Here is a 21,721-nt window from a genome sequence, read left to right on the forward strand (position 1 = left end):
GCGTCAATTTCCAAAAGTTGCTCGCAACTTTTCTTTAGCGACGAGTGGACGGCAGTCAAAAAAAGTTTATTAAACAGTCCAAGTGACCTGACCCTACTACTTTCTGCTCTTCAGCTATCCACCTCTCCAGGCTGAAGAGGGACAGGTTGTCCGGGTTGAGCGGATGGACTGAGTGGCAGTTCTCCCACCCTCCGTTCACTTGGCTTTCCATTAACGCATCTTGTATAATGCATTTCGCACACCCTTTAACCCCATCCACGCGAAGGCTGCTTAATATCAAATTAGGGTGGCGTTTTCGTGCCATGTGCCGGGGGTTAAGGCCTCGGTCTCGGATTCAAATTCAGAATAGAGCGGAGGGACTGTGTTTGTGATTTTCATTAATGGCATTTGGCACAATTGCAACCCGATCAACCCTTCAGCACACAAACTGCAATTACAGGCCCCGAGTTTGACTTTACCTGGGGGTGCAACTGGAAGCCGTACCCGGAAAGTTATCAAAAATCAACATGGGTCCAGCCTGCTTTCCCCGCCAGATGCATCCGCATCTTTGCCAATTTTCCCCACTTCAAGTCAATCTTCAGTATTTGCAATCAATTTAATTTCAATGACAGAGCATTTGCCTGGAGTTGGTGAATGGGTAGATGATGAGCGGACTGCAGTCGTCGATAGGCTGGATTCTGTGTAAATATGCAAATCGAAAATGCAAATTAGTTGAATTTTGATTTTGTCTCGAGTGAGATGAATGAATGCGAACAGAAGCGGCTTCTTGTCTCATCTCCTATTCTAGAGCCACTGATGTGGAAGTGGATTTCAAAAAGTGGAGGGAATCGGTTGAGGGAAAAGAGAAGTAGGCTGGAATAGGATTAGGCTGCTACACGGATAAGCCCTTTAAGGACGCTCCTTAAACAAATCACTTTGCTTATGCCAGCTTTAAAATATCTGAAATCTCGAACAGAAATTGGATTACAGCTGGTGCTGATTACATTGATATACTTCTCATATATCCAACTGTCTTACACGAGCTGAAAAGTGTTGAACCCCAAGGATCTCTGGTATCCAGTCCTGACAACTCCGAAATCCCTTGCAGTATGTCTACACTAAAGGACATGAAGGTGGCTTCAGTGAAAAGGGCAAGTTTGATTTGGAACTTGATCGAAATATAAACATCATGAGTGGTTCGTGTAATCTGGCCCAGAAGGCTATCTTTCGCCAGCTGGGAAATCAGTGCTCAGTACCAAAAAAGTACCCAGCTGTACATACATCTAAGAATTCTGAATCTTGATTTCACCATTCCAGTTTTCAGTATTCATATCCACCCCTTTAGCGAGACACTCGACATTCCGCAAACAGATCAGTGCCATTTCGTGCCAGGATCGCTTTCATTGTTGTGCCCCGTAAGCTACGCTAAGCATCCATCGAAAAAAACAACAAATAATTAAGCCAAACACAGACAAATGCATTCCTCAAATAACTCAAATATTTTTAAAATCTAAGCACAACACACTCTCAACCCAAGGCTGAAGTTGAGGGGCCCTGCAACCCTTGGTTGCGACTGCCTGGCAACCCTGAAAAAACCCTGGAAGGAACACGGGACGAGCATTTGGCACACTATTATTATCATAATGCGCGCTCTTACTCGCTCTCATTATATGGATTTCAGTTGCGGGGTGTGTGGCACGCGTGGAAGAGAATGAGGAATGGTCAGGATTGGGAATGAGGAGGAGAAAGAGGATGGGAAGGAGTGGGAGGAGGAGAAGGAGGAGGAGGAGGAAAGGGAGGAGGAGAAGGAGGAGGAAAAGGAGAAGAATCAAAAGTCAGTTCCCCAATAAGCAATTCAATTTGGCCACAATGAAACGTGAAGCCGGACCGGGGATCTATAGCCACATACATATGTATGTAGATCCGAAACTATTCGAGATATATATCAAATATATCATATCATATATCAAATATGTATATAGAGTGAACAAGTCCGTGTCTCTCAGCACATTAACTTTGCAAACAGATAGGCTTCTCTTGAAACATTGACTAACTGCCTTCTGTAACGAGTGTATTTTTAAAGTTTTATAATAATGGCATTAAAGATCTAAAAAAAGAGTACTAAAAGGATATTTTTTGTAACGGTAATGCAGAGCCCTACAAGATCCTTTAGCAGAGAAAAACGGCAACAGTGCGTACTCACCGCTGCACGAGGGAAAAGCCTGGGAAGCCTGGGAAATGGACATGAAATGGAACGCCAAGCAGTAAATTAAGTGCCCGCTGGGAATTTTCTTTATCGAATTGTGCGGCTGTGTGCGTGCCTGTCTGCTCTGTCTCTGTCTTCCCTGCTCACTCTCTTCCCCAGTTTGCCTACCCGTCTACGTTTTGGGTTTTATTGCACTGAGCATAATTTTGTGCTGGTTTTACTTTTACTTTCCATATATATATCTTGCTTGAGCTTTAGCGCATTTCAAAAGTATTCCTTTTCCCAGTTCTTATTACTACACCTAGTTTCGTAAAAATCAACTACTAAAAAGTATTTAATTCTAGATAAAATTGTAGAGTTACGATTGTTTTATTTTGAAATACGTCAAGATTTTTAATGTTTAATTTTAGATACTTTTTTGCATTAGAGGGTTTATTTTGTAACTGCAACTGTTTTAAGCCAGAGAGCGGATCTTCAGATCCCGCTAGTACCACAAAACTCTTATGTAGTAGGTAGTAGATATTAGTCTCAGTGTAGTGCTTCGAAGATGAAGCCAGACCGCTTTTCTGGTGCGTTCGCCGTGCTTAAAGGTCTGTATTTTCCCCTCCCTTCTTGATCGAATAGTCTTCCCCTCCCCTTCCAGTTTCCCTTTCCTGAGCTAACCCTTTCATTTGTGGGCTCAGTGGAGAGCGAAGATGGGCTTTAAGTTCTTGCCATGTGAATTCATCTCGATATTCGTGTATTTTTCATTCGCGTATCTGCCCCGGCAACACTTGCCCTCTCTTTTGTCCTCCGTTTACTTGTTGTTGCTCGGGTACACTGTATTGTTATGTTAATTTTTGATTATACGCAACCCCATTGTTGTTGTTTTCTCGTTGGCGGCTATGCGAGTGAGTGAGTAAGTGAGTGGAGTGAGTGAATGAGTGAGTGAATGGCACGAGCCCAGTCTTTCATATCTGCTGCTCACTAATTTGTGCGCGTGCCGACGGCTGAGGGTGCCCTGCCCTCCCCTCCCCTCCCCCTCTGATTTCGACTACCCCCTTTTCAGCACTGCCGAAAATCGCATTTAATAGTTCGGCATGCGGCATGCCCCGTCTTGTCCCCGTTCGTCGACAGTCTGTCTTTTGTTGGTCTGTCTCTCCGAGGGCGTCATGTTCTTCGCACGTCCACGTGCCGGGCATCAGTTTCAAGCTCGCCCCCCCAACTCACCCACCCACCCACAAAGGGTTAGCCCCAACCCACCCAACTCTTCGGTCTGCAGCGTACTGTAAAATTAAAAGTGTTGCGCTTAAGTGTTTCGATGTGTTGGGTAGCGGTTTGTTGTTGTTATTGCCCGCCGCAAGCTTTAACTAATGTGCAAGACAAAAAGGAGCAGGGCCACCAGATACCAGATACCAGATTGTCCTAGGCGGAATCAGTGTCTGGAGTTTTGGGTCTGGAAGGAACAGGAACAGGAGGGGGTGCACAACAATTACAATAGTCAATCAAGTTTGACTTGGGGCATCAGTTTAACTTAAGCTACGGATCACTTTTAAAGGATAAGGATGTGGGGTTGTGGTCGGGTGAAGTTTTTTCCTCAGATAAAGAGATTGTCTCCGGATAAGGCCGCTCCCATTGGAGGTTAATTAAACCCTCGCGAGGAGGCCACGTGTGTGCAGGATCGTCGGTAGGCGGCTGATGGGGGAGTCGTGATGGGCTGGGCATTAATGAATATGTATTATAAGCGTTGAGGTGCTAATGGGAACGACACGCCACACAATTTGGGCGCAGGGCAGTTCTGGCAGTCCAGCAAAAGCGCTACAGCCGCAAATTGCATTAGAAATGCAAACAAGTGGGCAGCCAAAGCTCACCCCAAAACCACTCAAAGCCCCAAACCAGCGTTCAGGGCACCAACTAGCGGAAATGTTCGACATGGCAGCGGGCGCTAATTGAATATACGAATGCCCAGGCAGGACCAGGATCAGCCGCCCCGTTGAACCCCATTGAACCCTGTTGAGCACGGACATCGACGTAGTGGACGTCGATGTGCAGCTGCACATGGATGTGGTCCACGTGTTAACCCTTCAGAAGTTGCCATTCTTGCCAGCCCATCGACCGACGTCCGTTCGTTCCACAGGGTTAGCGCTTCCGCCGAAGCTCCGAAGGGTTTCGCTGGGTGCATAGTGGGTCGGACATCGTGGGAGTTTTGACAGTTGGCGTGGCACTCCCGCCCCCATTTTATTGCACTCGCCACTTCCGCCATGCCGCTCATTGGGTATGCAATTTTGTTGCCTCTCCCAAGTGGGTACTTTGCCTCTTTCAATCGATCTGAAACAAATCAAAAATTTATATTTAAAACAACATAGCTGAATACTGTAGAACCAAGTTTAATCTTTTGAATGATCTCACTCGTATGCTTGTCAGACATATCTTTAGTATTTCTATCACGTAAAGTGTACGAATATCCGAACCGTAATGTTAGGGTATCCACTAGTTATTTATACTCAACGCCGCTTTCAACGCTGATGTTGTTTGTTGGCCTTTTGTAAACTTTAATCCCATCTATATGCTTATTTAGATTGTTTCGCTGCGATGGGATTTCCCATAGGCGAACAGCCTACCCTCGAGATGGCTTTTTGACTAGACCTCTAACCTTCCTACTGCCATTTTTTTGCTTTTTTGTTGGCCGGTAGTAAATGTGTTCACTCCCTTTTGCGCACTGAGGGAAAGTAGGATAGCAATCCTGTGCGACTTTAGAACATATTTATTTTTCTAATGACTCCTAAGAATTAGAATAGTTCAGCAGGAAACAATCGAAGCTGACGATGCCTATTTTCTTTAATTGGAATCCCTATGTTCCGGATTTAACTTCTATTTTCACTGGCGGCGTTAGTGTCTGATATATGTAGAGGTTATCTGGACTTCTTTGGCCTGCGATTTTCATTTCGGTTCGGTTTGGCTTGGCTGGAGTTTGGAATTGGGATTGTGTTTGTCTTCAGTTCGGCTTGGTTAATTGTTAGGGTTTGCGTGGGATTAGCCAGTTTATGGGGTGGAGTTGTTGCTAGTTGGACTCCAGAGGTTGGAGACTGGCTGTAGCTTGTTCTATTGTTCTCGTTTTGATTGCAACGTGCAGATGTCTGATTTGTTTTGGGCAGTGCCTCGCCATTTGAAACTCTCTTTAAGTTATTTTTGGAAAAGAAATTTAGTTTAGCAATCCACTAAGCCTGCAATTTTTCTTTCTTTCAGGTACGTAGAGCAATTCTCTTTTTTGCAATTCGAGCATGATAAGTTAGTGCTTTCTATGATTACCCGTCTCATAATGGTATGTAAACCACCATAGATTTCTTAGAGGAATCGAAGAAATAATTTTGTGATTTAGGCGAGAAATCAACAGTAATTTCCGGTTTATGTCTGAAGCCCTCGTATTTTGACAGCCAAACGATGAAAATGAAAGCAATCTTGCAGTCTTGTCCGCCCCATGTGTTCCCCAAAGGGCGGCGGCAATGGGGTCATTGTTTTCGTGGCTCCAATCCAGCATTTGGCATATGCAGACAGCCATCATGTTGCTGCTATTATTGGCTCCGCTCAATGGGGCCTGTGAATGAAATGTTTATTAGCCTGATTATTGCTCATAGACGAGCCGCCCATCCCCATCCCCAGCTCCCTGTTCTTTCTTTCTCCCAGCCCCTCTTCAATTGATATTCCCATGGACTGCAAGTCAGTCGAGTCACGCACTTCCTGGACCACGCCCCCAATTGCAGCTGGGGCGGGGCGGGTCCCACAGCTAAATTAGCAATTGTCACATTGCTACGAATGCATCGGCACACGGGAGAGGGGGGAAATCCAAAGAGACATTGGGGTGCAGGAAAACCGGAGAACCAGAAATTTTCCACTTTTCCAGCTTCCCCCATCTGCTCCTTCGGAGTTGGGCAAACTGTGGACAACAATTGACAGCATCCCCTATTCACACCCCCCTCCACTCGGAGGGTTGGAAATTCGTTACAATTAGCACTCAAGATAGATGGCTTCGAAATGGATGGAAATGACAGGGGGAAAAACGAAATGAAAAAAGAAGCATCGTCGAAAATACAGGAACATTTATCAAGAAGGTTCTGGTAAATCTGAGAAAACTATGATTACTCTGCTCGACGCGACCTTTTTAAATTGTTCTGACGGATGCAGCACGCTTTGTAATGAATTGATAGTATTTCAATAGTTTAATGTGATTGAAACCACTTTAATCTCTCAGCTAATGAGCCATGTCGATGGACGTTGTCCGATGTCCAACATCTTTTGCCCGAAAATCGAAGAACTCGCCCGCCCGCATGCTCCATTAGCGTCACACAATTTGTACCTACCGAAAACAAAACAAAAAAAATCCATCAGAAGGGGGCCCCACAATAAAATCCAATTCCAATGAAATTTTTCATCCCACCAAATTGAAAAAGCGAACGGAACGAAAAGACCAAGCCAGAAACAAGAAGACAGCAAAACGAACGACGGGCAAGCAAATAGCCAGGCTCCGAATCCACTGTCTCTGCTGGAACACAATGAAGTGGCAAGGGGAGTGGAGCAGTGCGGGACAAGGGGAGTACGGGGAGTTGGGGCGACTTGAGAATCCCTTTTGATGGTGCAACAAATCTCGGGCTGAACGAAAACGCCAGAGAAGCGGCGAGTGGACCAACGCAAAGTGGGAAACCGAACGAACAAGCAAGACCTCCGCCTTCTTTCCTGAGGGGTGGAGATGACTTCTCCTCCATGACGACGATGACGATGGCGAAGACGATGGCGATGACGAAGACGATGGCGTTGTGGCCATGTCTGTGCTATTTTATTAAGTGTAGCCAGAAGCAATTAGGTGTGGATAAGGAAACAATAATGGTTCAATAAGAGGCTTTTTCCAAACACAAGAGCTAGCATTTGGTGATCAAATAGTTGAAAGCTGAAGGATATTGACAAAGGACATCATTTGTAGTTTTATTAGCTGGCAGGGTCTCTTCACTCCAGCACGTCCTCCAAAGGTACTACTGTCTTCGCTTTGAACTTGGTTAGCCTCGTCGACATTTGGGGATAAAAAACATCATCGTATTCGACGGAATTCAATGAATTCCCCACACATCCAACTACTGTCAATGCTCAAATAAGTTGTGCACCGCATCTTGCCCGAAGTTTTTGAGTCGAGTAGATCGACTCGGTTAGCATGGCCAATATTGCAAGAAGAGGTACCATGTTCCAAGGCTTGAGAGGTGGTGTTGCACTTTTCGAGCATGGGCAGTGCTTAATGCAGTCCTCACATCTCCTGGCAGGTAGCTTCTCCTTATCGAAGATACCCGGATTAAGGGCCAACTGGCAGCCATCCAAGGGTGAGTACAGACAGCAAAACGTCTCGACGTAACCTGCAGCAGGAAAGTGTTAAAGAGGGCTTGTGGTTTTGGATGAAGATCTGAGAACTGAACTTATTTCTAAGGGGAACGGGGTGCATGTTGAAAAGGGGGTGTTAAAACCCTTTAGGCCCGCATTATACTCTTTCAATGGCACCATCCATTGGTGGATGTAAGCACCTGGAGCGCAGTAATACCCCGTGGAGTTGGTATTGCAATGAGACTTCCAGTGTTTGTGACAGTCAACGCACTGACAAAATGTACCTAAAAGATGAAAATATAGTTATATAGAACGCAATGTATAAAATAACCACTTACCTGGCACCAACAGCAAGACAATAGCCAGGGCATTTAATGCGCCAGATGACATATCAATTCAAATCAAAGCTACAATTTTTCTGTTTTTATTGATGTCATCTAAGGGATGTGTGTTCAAAAATAATTAATAAAACCCAGTTTGCTAGTCGAACCGAATATACTCTTAAATCTAAAGAAGTACATTTCCACATCCAACTTCTCTGAAGAAGCAGCGATCATGCGCAGCGCACGTATGTAATTAACGACATCTGAATGACGTTTGCATATTTCAGAGGCAGTCTTCAGACTGATTCAGCTGATCTTTAATGAATTCTTGCCCAGATGGCAAAATTCCCTGAATTCGGTGCTCATTATACTACGTGGGATGCCATCGGTCGAAGGTTCTCGGAAATCGACGCTAAAAAACAGCATTCAGTTATCATCAGAGGAAGCCAAAAGCCTACATCAATAACGAGGCACATTTTGCCTTCCCAGGCCTTAAGTTCCTGAACTGCATCCTCCAGACCTCCATAATGTTATTGAACAATAGGATTTTCCAGACCAAACTGTTGGAACCCTTCGTCCAGCCTTTGGAAACTGACTTGGATTATTGTAATTTTCTACCCCAAGCATTTATTTATTGACCTTGCATTAAAGCGTATATAAAGAAAGCCTTTCTGCCTTATGTGCAATAATCAACCATATTATCGAGTACGTTTCAAACCATAGTATTTTCGATTGAAGAAGAATCTTGCGTGTTTTGACGGGAACACCCAAGATGTCACTTCTACGAATGTAGCTCAAATTTGCCCCGACTTTGATTTAATTGCAGCACTTGCACTGGCACGCCTGCTAGAAGGTATTGCTTCTCCGGTGACTGGCAGTTGTTTGAATTTGAATTGCAGAATCAGCCACACTGGCTCGGCGTCGTCATTGTTATTCAAATGCTGCCATTAATACTTCTCTGGCGATTGAAAGTGCCCGACGACGACGACGAGAGGAGCACGAGTGCATGTTAGTCATCTGTGGGTGCTCCATTCACGTGTGAGTGAGTGCTCCTTCGAGCTGTATCCGATCTCCACCTCTCCTAGCTTCCGTTCTTGGCATTCATATGCAAATGCTAGTGACTTCTCCCGTGTCGCTGGGAAGTTAGTTATGTGCCTCGATGACCGGTTTTCCTTGTCCTTTTCTTACTCCTGCACTCTGCTCGGGGATCCTTGCTCAAATATTATATACAAATTGAGTTTTGAATTTATCCGCTCTTGTGTGGAGAGCATTGGCTCCGCCTTCGCAGTCAGCGTGTTCTGCGGTATTAATTAAAAATTGTAACACAAAAGTTTCCCTCCATCCAGCATTAAATACTCACGATTGCAGCTCCCGCGTGGAGGGTGCGGAGTTATAGTGCGTGGCACATAAGAAGGGAAACATTGAAATCAAAATCAATTGTGAGTCTGCGAAGAATCGAGAAGAAACCCCGCATGACAGCAGCAACAAAGCGTCAACGGCAACGGCAACAGCAAACGCAACAATGACACCAGACACAACATTAATAATAGGGAACTCCAACAGCAATAACTATCAGCATCGGGCACACATCATCGTCGTCATCCCCCAAAAACTCAAAATGATATTGAATTTCAGTTGCCGTTGCGTGAGTGAGGAACACTCCGGTCTCCGAGCCCCCTTTGTTTTGAATTTATCAGCTGGACCCATCGTTAGCTCGGATCTTCGACTGGTTCCATTTCCAATTCGAAGAACGACAGTTTTAGAATCTTCCTTTGCCATTTAATGTTAATGGAATTGTCTGTAAACGCAGCAGGTGGGGGTCACCGCTCTAATAAAATGCGGAATGTCCATAAAGACCCAATCAAACTGCTTCGGATTTTCTAGCCCACTGACTAATCCCAAACTCCAGTGGCACACACCTAACCTAACCTAGAGTCCCAAAGATTCTCCACCTTCCAGCAAGCTTTAATTAACCCAAAAGAAGGGGGCTTAGGACATTACAACTAGAACTACACATTAGTTGTGTATGGAATCGGTTCCGAACTACAAACTCTCCCAAAAAGCCGACTGAAATAAGGAGACTGGTTATGTGAGTGTGGCACGTTGCACTCTGTTGCAAGTGGCAAGGTGACAGGGGTCAGGTGAACAAACAGAATACGCAGTTACACTGGGAGAAAGGTAATACATTTGCCAGAAACATACATGAAGTCGTTTTGGTTTAAAGTTAGAATGTATAAACAGTAAAGTCAAATCTCGTTGGAAAAGTCTTGAAAGCTTCAAACTAGAGGTATTTTACTGAGTGTCGAACATCTCCGAACAAATATTTTCACAAGCAATAAGGCAACAAATAAAACCAGATAGACGAAGTGAAGCCGAGACAGACAGAATGAGTAAGTGGGAGCCTTTGGCAGAGATAAATTCGGAGGCAGACTGGCTAAAACCAGCAACAGGACAATTAAATTATGCAGGATTTTTCAGTGCTGCGCAAGCCCCTCATTCCATATGAAAATACATAGTACAGCAACCCCGACTTCCTCTGTGAACTCACTCGTCTGAAAGTCGAAAGAAAGTGGTTAAGATTTTGCTCAAATTGATTTTAAATAAATTAAAACTTAAGCATTGAAATTGTGTCAACTCCAAATGTTTCATTTGTCAGGAATTTTGTGGGTCTTTCTCGCAATGAGTTCGACTGTAACTTCTGGCAATGCGTAAATATTATGTTTTGTTAATTGTTTATCATTGGTTTAACTTGAGGCAAATAGACACAACTAAAGACCTGTTGCATTTTTCAATAAATTATTAACACAAATAAATAAATCTGGGTATTCGATCCTAGCTTTACACTACCTCGTGATGTTTTGCCCTTGCGTAGCTAATTTTTCCAATCCCCTCTGGCAATCCAATTTGTAAGTCCACCAGTTCTTTCGCCCTACACGCTCCTGTAATGATAAATCATCTTTTGTGTTCCCGCTTTGTTTTCTCCGATTTGGTAACCGATTTCTCGGCTCTTTGTACGGATGCCTGTGTGGAGGCATTCCGAGCCAGAACTGGGATTCGGTATTCGGTTTCAAGTTGTGTCTTTTTCACCTTGACTGGCCATTCGAAAATTTCAAAGTAATTTCATGATTGTTCCGAGCGCACGCATTTTGATTGATACTTTAGCACTACTTAAAGGCCATCGGCCTGCTCCCTCCGTTCCCCGTTCCCAGATCCCACTTTCCAGTCTGAGTTCCAACGAAACAGATTGCCGGGCGAAATGCATTTCTGTGGATTCGATTCATCAATCTTTATCATTTTCCCCTCGGAGCGGTTTAGTCATCCAAAAAGTTTATTTCCTGCTGCGCTTCGAAATTCCCAATTCCTGTGGCGCTCATTACGTCGACGGCAGGATAAGTTCCCCAGGCAGGTGGGAGATGGGAGGTGTGTGGTTCGACGGGGGCGTGGCCCATGTCCGGACCGCCACTTGTCGCGGCCTCGAATTCAACATCGATTTGAGTTCAAATTTGAGTTCGGATTCTCGCTCATTTCGTATGCCGTTAGACGGCCCAATGTAATTATTCAATACATTTTACGTGCCCAGCAAGCAAAACATCTCGCCGCGGACACGCCCCCGTTCTCCGCCCTCCGCCCCCCGCCCTACCATGTTGACCAAAAAACGTGTGGAAGCCGCAGTTGGGCTCTTTCACTTTGACTTCATTAGAATATGTTTGTATCTGGGATGTGTCGTTGACTTGTTCCGCCTGACCAGCCCCATCTGTGTCGCCCGTCCTTTTGCTCCTTCTCCACTCACTGGCTTCCGCTTCCTCTTCCTCTTCATCTTGCTGCTTTCGCCGAGCTGTTACAATTTATTAAACATTTTATTGCGCCCCAAGGCGTACTTCGGTGCAAGTAAACGGAGCCACACAAAAGTTCTACGGGTATAGGTGAAATGTGGGAGAATGAGACCGCATTCTAAGGAGCAGGAGCAGGACAATTAGAGGTGAGATGAAATGTAAAACGATTCCGGCACAGGTGGCCACACATATGTAACAGCCCAATCCGACCAAAAAGTGCAATTGGTGGTGAAGGACGAGGGAATAGATGGATAGGAGATCGGAATTCAAGGCTGAGGAATTTGAAATTCATTGGATTTCTTGTAAAGGAATACTGAATACTGACGCTTCTTTATTCCAACCGCTTTTGGTAAAACTCTATAGTCATAACACACTCGTTTGGAAATAACAAATTTCTTTAAAGATACATGACTTCTTCCACTTATGTATGTATGTAAATATTACAGATAACTTAAAGCGTTTACTTAGGAGAAACAAGGTTTTAACAGAAAGCATAAAATAAATACATAATAATTATGTACATAATTCGTCTTTTATTTATAGAATTGAAGAGGATTATTTTTACAAAATTTGTCACATTTAAATCAAACAAAATTAGTTGGTCCAAACGGTTCTCCTGTCAGAATACTGTTTAAATACCACATGCCATAAACTGTACAAATACTCCATTACCCTATAATTAGGTTGATGGTTGATTATTGATGTTCATCCAAAAATGGAAAAATGTGGGGACTCATAGGAAAGATTCAAGATCCAAACATCTTAGGGTCGGACTATTGAAAATAGCGAGTTCATATTTGTTACTTACAGCACCCGAAACAAAGGGAGTGTTAATCGGAACTTTTGTTATCTTTAGGTTACCAGATCAGATCAGTTCTCTGTCGCATAGGTGTCGCCTTTCTCGCCACTTTTCCAAAATAATTTCCAATTGCATGCATTTCAAACTCGAACGAGTAAACGGTAAAAAGCGCAGCGAGTGCAAGGCGCACTGAAAGACACAGCCAAACAACGAGCTCACACACTCGCGCGAGAGAGGGAGAAAATTGACAGATTTGAAGGACAGATTGATGGAGCAAGCGAGACAATCGATATCAAAGAACTACCAACAATGGCAAAACAAATGTATCAAGAAGGTCGGAAGGGGGGCCAAAGGGGGGCTTGGGGATCCAGCGGGCGGCGCGTTTTCATGTTGACGCTGCCGTCGACAGCGACGCGTCTTCTACGATGCCCGCAGGCTGTGATTTGGCGTAGTTGTACTTCTATTTGTTCCCGCCAAACAAAGCGTCCTCTCTCTCACTCACTCTTTATTCTTACTGTACTAAGAACATTCATACATAGGCATATGTACACATATGTACATATGTTTGCTCGTAAGTTTGGAGGATGTTTTCCGACTAGCTAATGGAAAGTATTCCGAATTGATATAATGCCGATGCAAAAGCAACAACAAACATCGGTTACATCTATCTTGCACCGTTGCGTCAAACGATTCCGACCTTATAAAGTATATGACGATCACTAGCCAGTCAATCTATCCAAGTCCGTCTGTCTGTCCGTATGTTTTTCGTACTGTTGCTGGAACACCCACTTTGTAATTAAAAATTATATTTTAATTTTTTTATATAATTAATTTTGTTATTGTCTTGCTCAACAAATAATACCAATAAACCAAACACGATTAGCACACGATATGTATCTGTAACGTTCAAAAATTAAAATTCCCTTTAGAAACGCGGCAGGTATTCTGTTTGGCATAAACTATCCTTTCGACACTTTAAAATAAGTTTTCTGGCACTTTTTAAAAGATTAATGGTGTAGAGCGTACAATGATCAATTAAAGACCATTAAAAAACATATTCTTATCATTCGAATCCAATGTCTTTGGATCAATGACGTCAAAGGGTCGTGAATAATAAAATTTAACTCGTAAATGTCCCTTTTCTACTCCCTTAGCTAAGTTCCAGATATATCTGTTGGTATAGTAATGGGTATCTGATAGTATGTAACAGCCTTCCTCTTTGTTATTAATAAAATTAATATTTAAACAAAGAGTCACATTTTCTTATTGCCTTAACCCCCACTGATCTGTACAGCCTATTTTATTGTGTCAGATGGTGGTTTCGTCTACGAGCCAACCTTTTTTAATTTACGAGCGGACGGACACAGTTGTCGCTTATTTTGGTGCTCGGTGCGATTTGAAATGTAACCCTTCGGGCTATGCCAACGGACAGAGTATCAATTATTCGACTCATGCGGACTTCTCCTTTTGTTTTTCGATCTGTTCGGTTCGGTCTTTTGCTGCTGGTGATAATCCTTGGGCCCTCTTTTGCTCTCGGCCACACCACATCCACATTCAGTTCCAGTTTGAGGTCCTGGTGCAGGTCCTGGTTCCCGGGGTTTTGTCGAGAAAGGAGCAAGGCAAAGCCAAATTGCGTGTGCAAACATAGCTGAGCTGCAGCTTCATTAGCGAGGGTTGCTCAGGACAAACACACGCACACAGCCTGGTGTGTACGGCAAACATGTGTGAGCACTGGCGTTTTATTATTATTTTCTTTATTGTTTAGCGCGTTATAATTGGGGTGCCGTGAGGGGTCCAGTCAGGCAGAATATTTATACATATGCTCATATGTATGGTAGTGCAGGTACACACAACTAAGTACACAGTGTATGCGCTCTCCCGGAAGACCTATATTCTGTTGACTCGACTCTAATAACGATGCAAGTGGAGTCTGAATAGTCCGACCTGTGAAGTCGCAAATGGCTAAGAGATGTTGTTTCTGGCAGAAATAAACAAAGCGATAAGTTCGTTCCTTTCCCTCGCATGTTCTAAGAGGACCATGAAATGAAAGGACAGACATTTGGCTTATCAAATTTAAGCCGTTTTTGGATGATATAGTTCAGTTGGATAATCACAGCTTAAAGCACAATTTATTGGATTGTATGAGTAAATTGAAATATGCACTATGAATACCACAATGCCACTGTGCTTCTGGTTGTTAGCCATTTAAAAACGTCAATGCCAACTGAAAGGGGTATATGTAATTCAACATATTGTCCAGCTTGTTACTTTGTGCATTTGAATTATTTAAAAGAGATCAAATAGCTATGCGTATGTCAACAGGCACCAAGGACGTCCACTGTAATTATTAATTTAACTGTAGTTTCATTTCTCACGACTAATGTAAAACGGAGGGCGATTGGGCCAAATTAGCATATAACAAGCGAACCCTTATCAAACGCTAAGTAATAGATGCAAGTACTAGCCATAACTCATGCGTACGTCACACACACGCGCTACGACCGCCAACCACCCACAAAGCCTATGCAAATCCATCTCGGCTGTCAAAAACAGTTTATAACGCCTGGAATTATGCCAAACATAAATCAAAATTGACGCGAAAACAAATATGTTGACATGTAGGGTTTAATGCGAAACTAGGAGATCCAATTCCCGTGTCCTCTTTCTGGCATATTGGTAAAATTTATGTTGATTACCAAAAAAAAGCTGGAACCGATACCCAATCAAACTGTTGGAGACGTAAACGGATACGTTATTTTGGAGTTGGAGAATGGTAAAAACACGTACAGAGGTTGGGCTTACTTTTTTTCACCTACCTCGCGTTCCTCCCGAAGTCAAGGCAATTTACATAAGCTCCCCCTTTGGATAATCTTGTATGCTGAAGATTCGATCATAATATATTATGTTAAAATGGAAACCAGAAAAACAGGGTAAATTAAAATCGGTATCATCGATATAGCCAGAAGGAAATGCACAGAAAGAGGGGTAGCAACTTCTGTCCGTCCGTCTGTCCGTCCGTATGAACGTCGAGATCTCAGGAACTATAAAAGCTAGAAAGTTGAGATCCAGGATCAATGTCACATCGTGGACTATTGTCCACACTGATAGTTTCCAAGTTTCCAGACATGGCCAGATCTCACTAAAATAAGGGATATCGCGAATGTTTGGTAATTGTCCTTAATCTTTAAATAAAGTTGATCCGAACGTTTAACTTATAAAAAAAGCTGCCTATACAAATTCTCACAATCTTTCTGCACATTTCACATTGTGCCTTTTCCTTCCGATTAATTTTTTAAAATCGAAATTGAATGGATTAACCGAAGAAATAACAATCTTGATCCTGTTTACGCACAGTCACCTATTAAAACGCCAGAAGCACAGTAGCAATCATTGTAAGTCGCTGGCAAATATTAGAGTCTTATTTTGCTGAAATTTATGCAAGGAAATAAAAATATTTTTTCACGCCCGCCGAAGCGAGTGAGGACGTCTAAATAATTAGATAAACATTTAAGCTCGCCGTGGCAGGCAGCGAAAAGGAATAGAAGGTAAAATGATGCAAAGTAACAAGGAGGCGGAAGTTGGGGCTGGCGGGGGGGTGTTCTGGGGAAGGGAAGTAGTACGTGACCATAACCATAACATGAAATGCTGCCACCGACCTCTGCCCCGCCCACCGCCCATCGCTCCCGTTTGCGGGTACTAAGCGGAGAGACGACGACAAACAGGAAATATTTAACGTGCCAACAACAAAAGTGAAATATAAATAAAAATAATAATAATAATGGGCAGAAGCATAGGGAGCTCAGCGAGAGTGAGAGCGAAAGAGAGCGCTTTCGCTCTTTCAGAAAATGCCCTTTTCGATTCCCAATATTATTATTATACAGGGAATATTTCGCCGAGAGACCGCTCTCTCTCTTGGAAATTCTCGGTCGGTTTTCCCTTTGTTCCTTGTGAAGAAAGCCAGGTTTTTAGGCCATTTTCTCTCCAACATTTGAACGCGACGGACGCGCCTGCAGAAAGCGGAATGCAGCAGAATTGAAGATAAAGTTAAAGATACAGATACGGTTCGGCTTCGGTTTCGGTGTATTGGTGGGAATTTTTTCTGCTGCCGCCTCTTTTTTGGATAAGTGAATATTTATGCTTCGCGTGCCCGCCCGTAGAAACACCATTGTGCGCGCGTGTGTTAGTGTGGATAATTAAAGCAGCAACGATTACGAGTACGAAATGGTTTAAGACCGAGATTAAAGTTGAAGGTCGGTCGCTGTTTTTGTGTGTGCGTCTGTTTGTGTTGTGTGTGTGTATGTGTGTGGAAAAGCTGACAGAAAAACGGATCGGAATCGGAATCGGATCGCCAGCCTGGGAACAAGCATAGCGTTAGCGTTGAACGTTAGTATACCGACGAAAGGCTGAAGTCGTTGAGCCAAAGAATACGAATACGCCAGCAAAATAAAAGTAATCGTGCATTGCTCCCTCTCTGCTGCTGCGCATGTTTCTCTGCCGCCTCGCTGCAGCTGCGCTGCCTCAGCTTGCATTTTTAGTTTCGCCCGACTATTACAGCATGCTTTACATTCCGTTTAGATCACGTGTTAAATAACTGCTGTCTGTCGCTGTTCGTGGCCGTGTGTGTGTGTGTAATTGTGTGCAATTGTTGTTGTTTGCCCAAGCAAATATGCAATGATTTTTGCGCCACCCCCTCCTCCACCCATTGCCTTTTTCATTCATGCCTTGCGTATGTGTGTGTGTGCGTTTGTGTGTTGGATACACACCCCCACATCCGAGCCACGCACACAAACAAACGACAAAGGCAACTTCTGGCGGAAATGGAAGTCGCTTTCGGTGTGTGCGTGTGTATCTAATGGGATTTTCAAATAAAATTTAAATTGTTGCCGCTTTTGCCGTGCGGACTTCGTTCTATGAATTTAATATGACCCCTGTGTGTGTGAATAGGGGCCATAAAGCTTTGCTTATGGCTGGAAAATTAAATAGAGTGCATAATTTAAGCATCAACTTTGCGTTGAATGCATAATAAACGTGTGCAATTGAAAGGCGCCGTCTACCAAAGGACTACTGCATAAATATCGGATAACTTCTACTCAGGACTCAGGCTCAGTGCCACTACATTTGTAATTTGCAACGGGCGAGTGGAATTTTAGGCCCTTAGATATTGCCGTCGGAAAACAGAAAGTGTCTAATTATGGCGTTTAAAGTTATATTAGCTATATTAACTGTTAGTCAAAGATGCAAAGTGTAGTTTAAAGGAGATGCGATTTTTGAAACAAACTAATGAATTTAAATGTTATAGTAACTCACTATTTCTAGGATCACTAAAGTAATTTCCGTAAAACAATTGAAACGAAAACGGCAGCACGTGTGTATTTGCATTTTATTTGATACTATAATTATTTAATTTTAAAAATTAACAAAAGTTTATTTCAACCTTGATGCTTTAAAACAACAGTATGTGCATAAAGTGAAATTCAACTTTTAAAAAGAATAGAGCTTCAAATTAAGCCATACTATTTTAAAACAAGTAATAAAAAGTATGCCTAAGACTTTGATATTTGCTTATAAACTATCTCTATATTTATAGCTCGATAATTAAATGAAAATTGAATGATTGAAAATAATAGTAGATCTAACATTGTACGTGTACTTCAATTTGTTGTTTGGAATACCAAATGGTAGCCCTAAAAACTTGTAAGTCGGTAAATAAAAAAAAAGCATCGTTGTATGCAAACGAAAAATGGTCGGGGTCGTCCACCCCATTAAAAAATCACAAAAATGCACCAGGAAGATGGACGCAGTTAAATGCAATCCGCCGTAATAATAGGCTTATCACAAAAGCAGTTTGGGTCGACGTAATCTGTGGGTATCTCGCGGAGTAGGCAAACATAAAATAAAATGTGTTTCCATTTCATGAGTTCTCTTTTTGTTGCATTCGACATAGATTACTGTTTGGTAGATCTGATCGCAAGGCCGACGGAAAACAAAAAACCCGGGAAATCCCAGTCCAAAAAATCTGATTACGGGCATAGAAGCGAGCTCGCATGAATAATTCTTTTAACACGCCTCTAAAGCTAGAAATTAAATAAAGTATTTAAAAAAATATTTTGCAATTATAGGGTCTACTTGAAAGTAGTAGTAGTATATGTAGTTATTTTATTTACGGATAAATAGGATTGAATTTATACAGTCCTTACAGTTTACATGTTGAGTTTAGTTTTAAATCATCTTGTATTCTTGTAAATCAAATTTAGTAATGTTAAGTTGTTAAACAATTAAATAATGTTAAACATTTATCACCACTTTAAAAGGTACAAAATATCAATTGGACCCTTTTCAAAAGTGAAAAAGTGTTTATTTGTATTTCCTTTCGTGTACTAGTAAAGCGGTTCGAATTGAAAAATACCCTTTTTGTGTAACTAGAGAATTTTTTGTATACTTGTCGTTTGGTTTTTTCCTCTCTCCGTATATATGCATGTACATGTGTTTAACCAAACCGCACAAACACACACGCGACTTGGGCTACCTGAAACTGAAATTTTCCCGCATTAGATTGCGGCCCTTACCTTCCATGCCTCTTCATCTCATCGTTGTTGTTGTAAAATAAAGAAAGAGATGGCGAGGGAGATGGTGATGTGGTATGGCCGAGGAGTGAGAAAGGAGAGGGAGTTTTTTCTTCCTTTTTGTTTGCTCTTTCTCGCCAGTTTTTTTTTGTTTACTTTATGCTTTCGTTTATCGACCCGTTTTGTGTGAGATTGTTCCGTTCTCTTTCTCTCTGGCGCTCTTTTCGCTCTGGTCCGTTGACCAATTTCTTGTGGAAATCGATTACATAGTTTTTTACTGTTTCTTCAAATTAAAATATTTTGTATAAACATCCGTGTGAATTGTTTTTTTATATGTATTATTAAGTTTTTATATTTCCGCGCCTGTTATTGAACTCAGTTTCGATTGTTTTGGGAAATTTATCAGCTGTTAGCCGCTCTGTTAGAGCTTACAGCATTCGCTGCACATTCTCTAACACTGCTGGGAAATAAACATCCACGAACTAATTGAGTCGCCTTCCAACACTGCCAGGCAAATAAACAATCTAGGAAAAAAAATATAAAAAGGCGTGCAAAAAAAGACAAAAGAATAAACAAAAACATATTAAAGGTGCAAAGCAATGTAATTGTCATGTTGGTGAATTAAAATTACCAGGCAATAGTCCCTTCACAAGAGATTTAATCTACTTCCCCTTCCCTTGGCCCGCGTCCAAAAGGTGTGGCTGTAACTGAGGCAGCTATAGCCACAGTAGAGGCCACCGAAATCCCTAAGAGTATCAGTAGTGTAGCCCCAGCGCAAGATAACACCCGTACTTATCAAGTTCCCCTTCTCCTTTTTTGCAGCGGCGTTGCCACCTCACTGAGCTGCGCGGATTCCAGCACGGGCTCCAGTGAGGATGCGTCCGATCCCGGCTCCCCGTACAGTGCGCACTCGCAACTGAGCGATCCGCCCGATCCGCTGGCCAAAATGCCACCACAGATCCATGGGAGCGCCAGTGGCAGCAGCACAACAGCGGCCGCATCTCCGCCCTCCAGCAGTGCCAGTCAAACGCCACCTCCGCCAGCCATCCACCACAGTCATCCCAGCCAGCACAGCCCAACCAGCGTCATGTCCAAGCCGACGACGCCTCAGCGCCACGGCAACCCCAGCCTCCTTCCCACGCTCCAGTGGCCGTGGAACACTAGTCTGGGCAGCACCTCCACTGCCGTACCCGCTGCCTCGGCCAACAAAAACAAGCGGACTGCTGCCGGATCTGGAGCGTCATTAGGATTGAGCGGTGAAGGCTCCTGCTTAATCGGCGGAGGAGCCGCGGCGGCTAAGAAGGCGCGCAGCGATATGCCCGGCTCCTTTGACGCAAGCAAAAGACTGAAAGTGGCCGCCATGGAGGAGTCGCAGACCAAGATCACCGGTTTTTTTAAGTCCCAAATGAAACCGTCTCCTGGCGGCGGAAAGCTTTCCCCGCAGCCCGGCCAGCAAAGCAATCCGGCCAACACGCTGACGATGAGCACGCCCGCAACCACCGCCTCGCTCAACAAGTACTTTAATATCCTATCGCAGCTGAAGGAACAGAAGGCCCAGCAACAGCAACAACAGCAGCATCAGGCAACCAAGACCTTGCCCACGGCAGCTCCAGTGGCCCCAGTCACACCTGCGCCTCCTGTCACGCCCGTGGTCACTGCCAGTCCCAGTTTGCCCGTCCCGGCGCTCAAGAAGATCGAACGCAGCACCAAGCAGCCGGCCAAGATTGCGCAGGTGGCACCAAATTTACGCAAGACGCCCAGCAGTGGATCTTCAGGCAGCTCTTCGTCTCCTTCGTCTAGCTCCTCGAATGCCTCGAATACGGGAAAATCACCAACCAAGAAGCACGTGGCCATTGCACCCAGGACACCGGAGATGAAACAGCAGCAGCAGCAGGGAAAGGCGGCCATGGTATACCGACCGCCAGTAACGAGCCCCGCCTTGAAGCATAAACAGATCTCACCACCCGCCCCCGTGGCGGCCAGCACACCCGCCCCAACACCAGCACTAAATCCAACGCCCGCCCCAGCTAATCCCACGCTTTACCAGCTGCCCGTGCAGCTGCCTAATCTAGTCCAGCTTCCGCCCCAGCTGGCGGCCGCCGCCAATATTATGCAGCTGAACAACGTGGCCAAAGCTGCAGTGGCCGCGGCGGCCACTAACAACGCAGCCGCCCAGGCGGCGCAGGCTGCTCAGGCAGCTGCTGCCCAATATTTTTTGAACGGCACTGTCTTTAAGCTGCAACAGGTGACCACGGCCACGACGACGACGGCCACCACGGCTACAGCAGCGGCGGCCCCGGCTGGCAATCCTTTTGGACTGCTTAACTTAGCCACGGCGGGCAATCCCTTTGGCCTACCCAATGCCAATGGACAGTTTCCCATTGAAGCCATTCCGGGAGCTGGAAGTTATCTCCATCATCAATTGCTTCTGGCCAGACAGAACAACATGAGTTTAAACGGTAAGTATAGTATATTTTAGGTTTATTATATAAACTCCGAAAGTGGGAATGTCTAAGCTTCTAATTCGGCTGCCTTACAAATTGGGTTTGAATAAACAGGATTCGCAGAGCCATTAAGCATTATTGAGCTCGAAAGAATCGGTCTAAAAGCTTACTCTTCCCTCCATATCGGACATTTTTAGTTCTCGAATTTATCGCTTAAACTTAATTTGCCATTAC

The 21,721-nt window shown here is 43.9% G+C and overlaps 2 protein-coding genes across 5 annotated transcripts in view; one reads left to right on the forward strand and one right to left on the reverse strand.

The window, feature by feature from the left end:
- The window catches only part of LOC6528288 (zinc finger protein jing), a 108,986-nt gene that overhangs the window by 82,835 nt on the left and 4,430 nt on the right, over positions 1–21,721 (forward strand). The window contains exons 1-2 of one of the 4 annotated variants that reach the window (XM_015198417.3): positions 16,459–16,863; positions 19,866–21,502. In XM_015198417.3, coding sequence (XP_015053903.1) covers positions 19,990–21,502 — 1,513 coding nt within the window. In that variant the 5' untranslated portion in view covers positions 16,459–16,863; positions 19,866–19,989. Of the gene's footprint in view, positions 1–16,458; positions 16,864–19,462; positions 19,633–19,865; positions 21,503–21,721 lie in introns of those variants that run through there. The other 3 variants (XM_039370982.2, XM_015198415.3, XM_015198416.3) reach the window with 3 other exon arrangements.
- Positions 6,951–8,001, reverse strand: LOC6528287. The gene is made up of 3 exons (XM_002089304.4): positions 7,864–8,001; positions 7,621–7,809; positions 6,951–7,560 (listed from the first exon to the last, which is right to left on the reverse strand). Exons 1-3 carry the CDS (start codon positions 7,913–7,915, stop codon positions 7,301–7,303), a joined length of 501 nt encoding a protein of 166 aa, XP_002089340.2. The 5' UTR covers positions 7,916–8,001; the 3' UTR covers positions 6,951–7,300.

The sequence above is a fragment of the Drosophila yakuba genome, chromosome 2L, assembly GCF_016746365.2.
Source record: "Drosophila yakuba strain Tai18E2 chromosome 2L, Prin_Dyak_Tai18E2_2.1, whole genome shotgun sequence".
Classification (NCBI taxonomy): Eukaryota; Metazoa; Arthropoda; class Insecta; order Diptera; family Drosophilidae; genus Drosophila; species Drosophila yakuba.

Bases quoted from the DNA above. Each gene is read 5' to 3' on its own strand.
- LOC6528287 (XM_002089304.4), bottom strand. From the start codon at position 7,915: ATGTCATCTGGCGCATTAAATGCCCTGGCTATTGTCTTGCTGTTGGTG. The intron at 7,810-7,863 runs GTAAGTGGTTAT...TTCATCTTTTAG, and splicing joins TGTCTTGCTGTTGGTGCCAG to GTACATTTTGTCAGTGCGTT. The intron at 7,561-7,620 runs GTTCAGTTCTCA...TTCCTGCTGCAG, and splicing joins CCCGTTCCCCTTAGAAATAA to GTTACGTCGAGACGTTTTGC.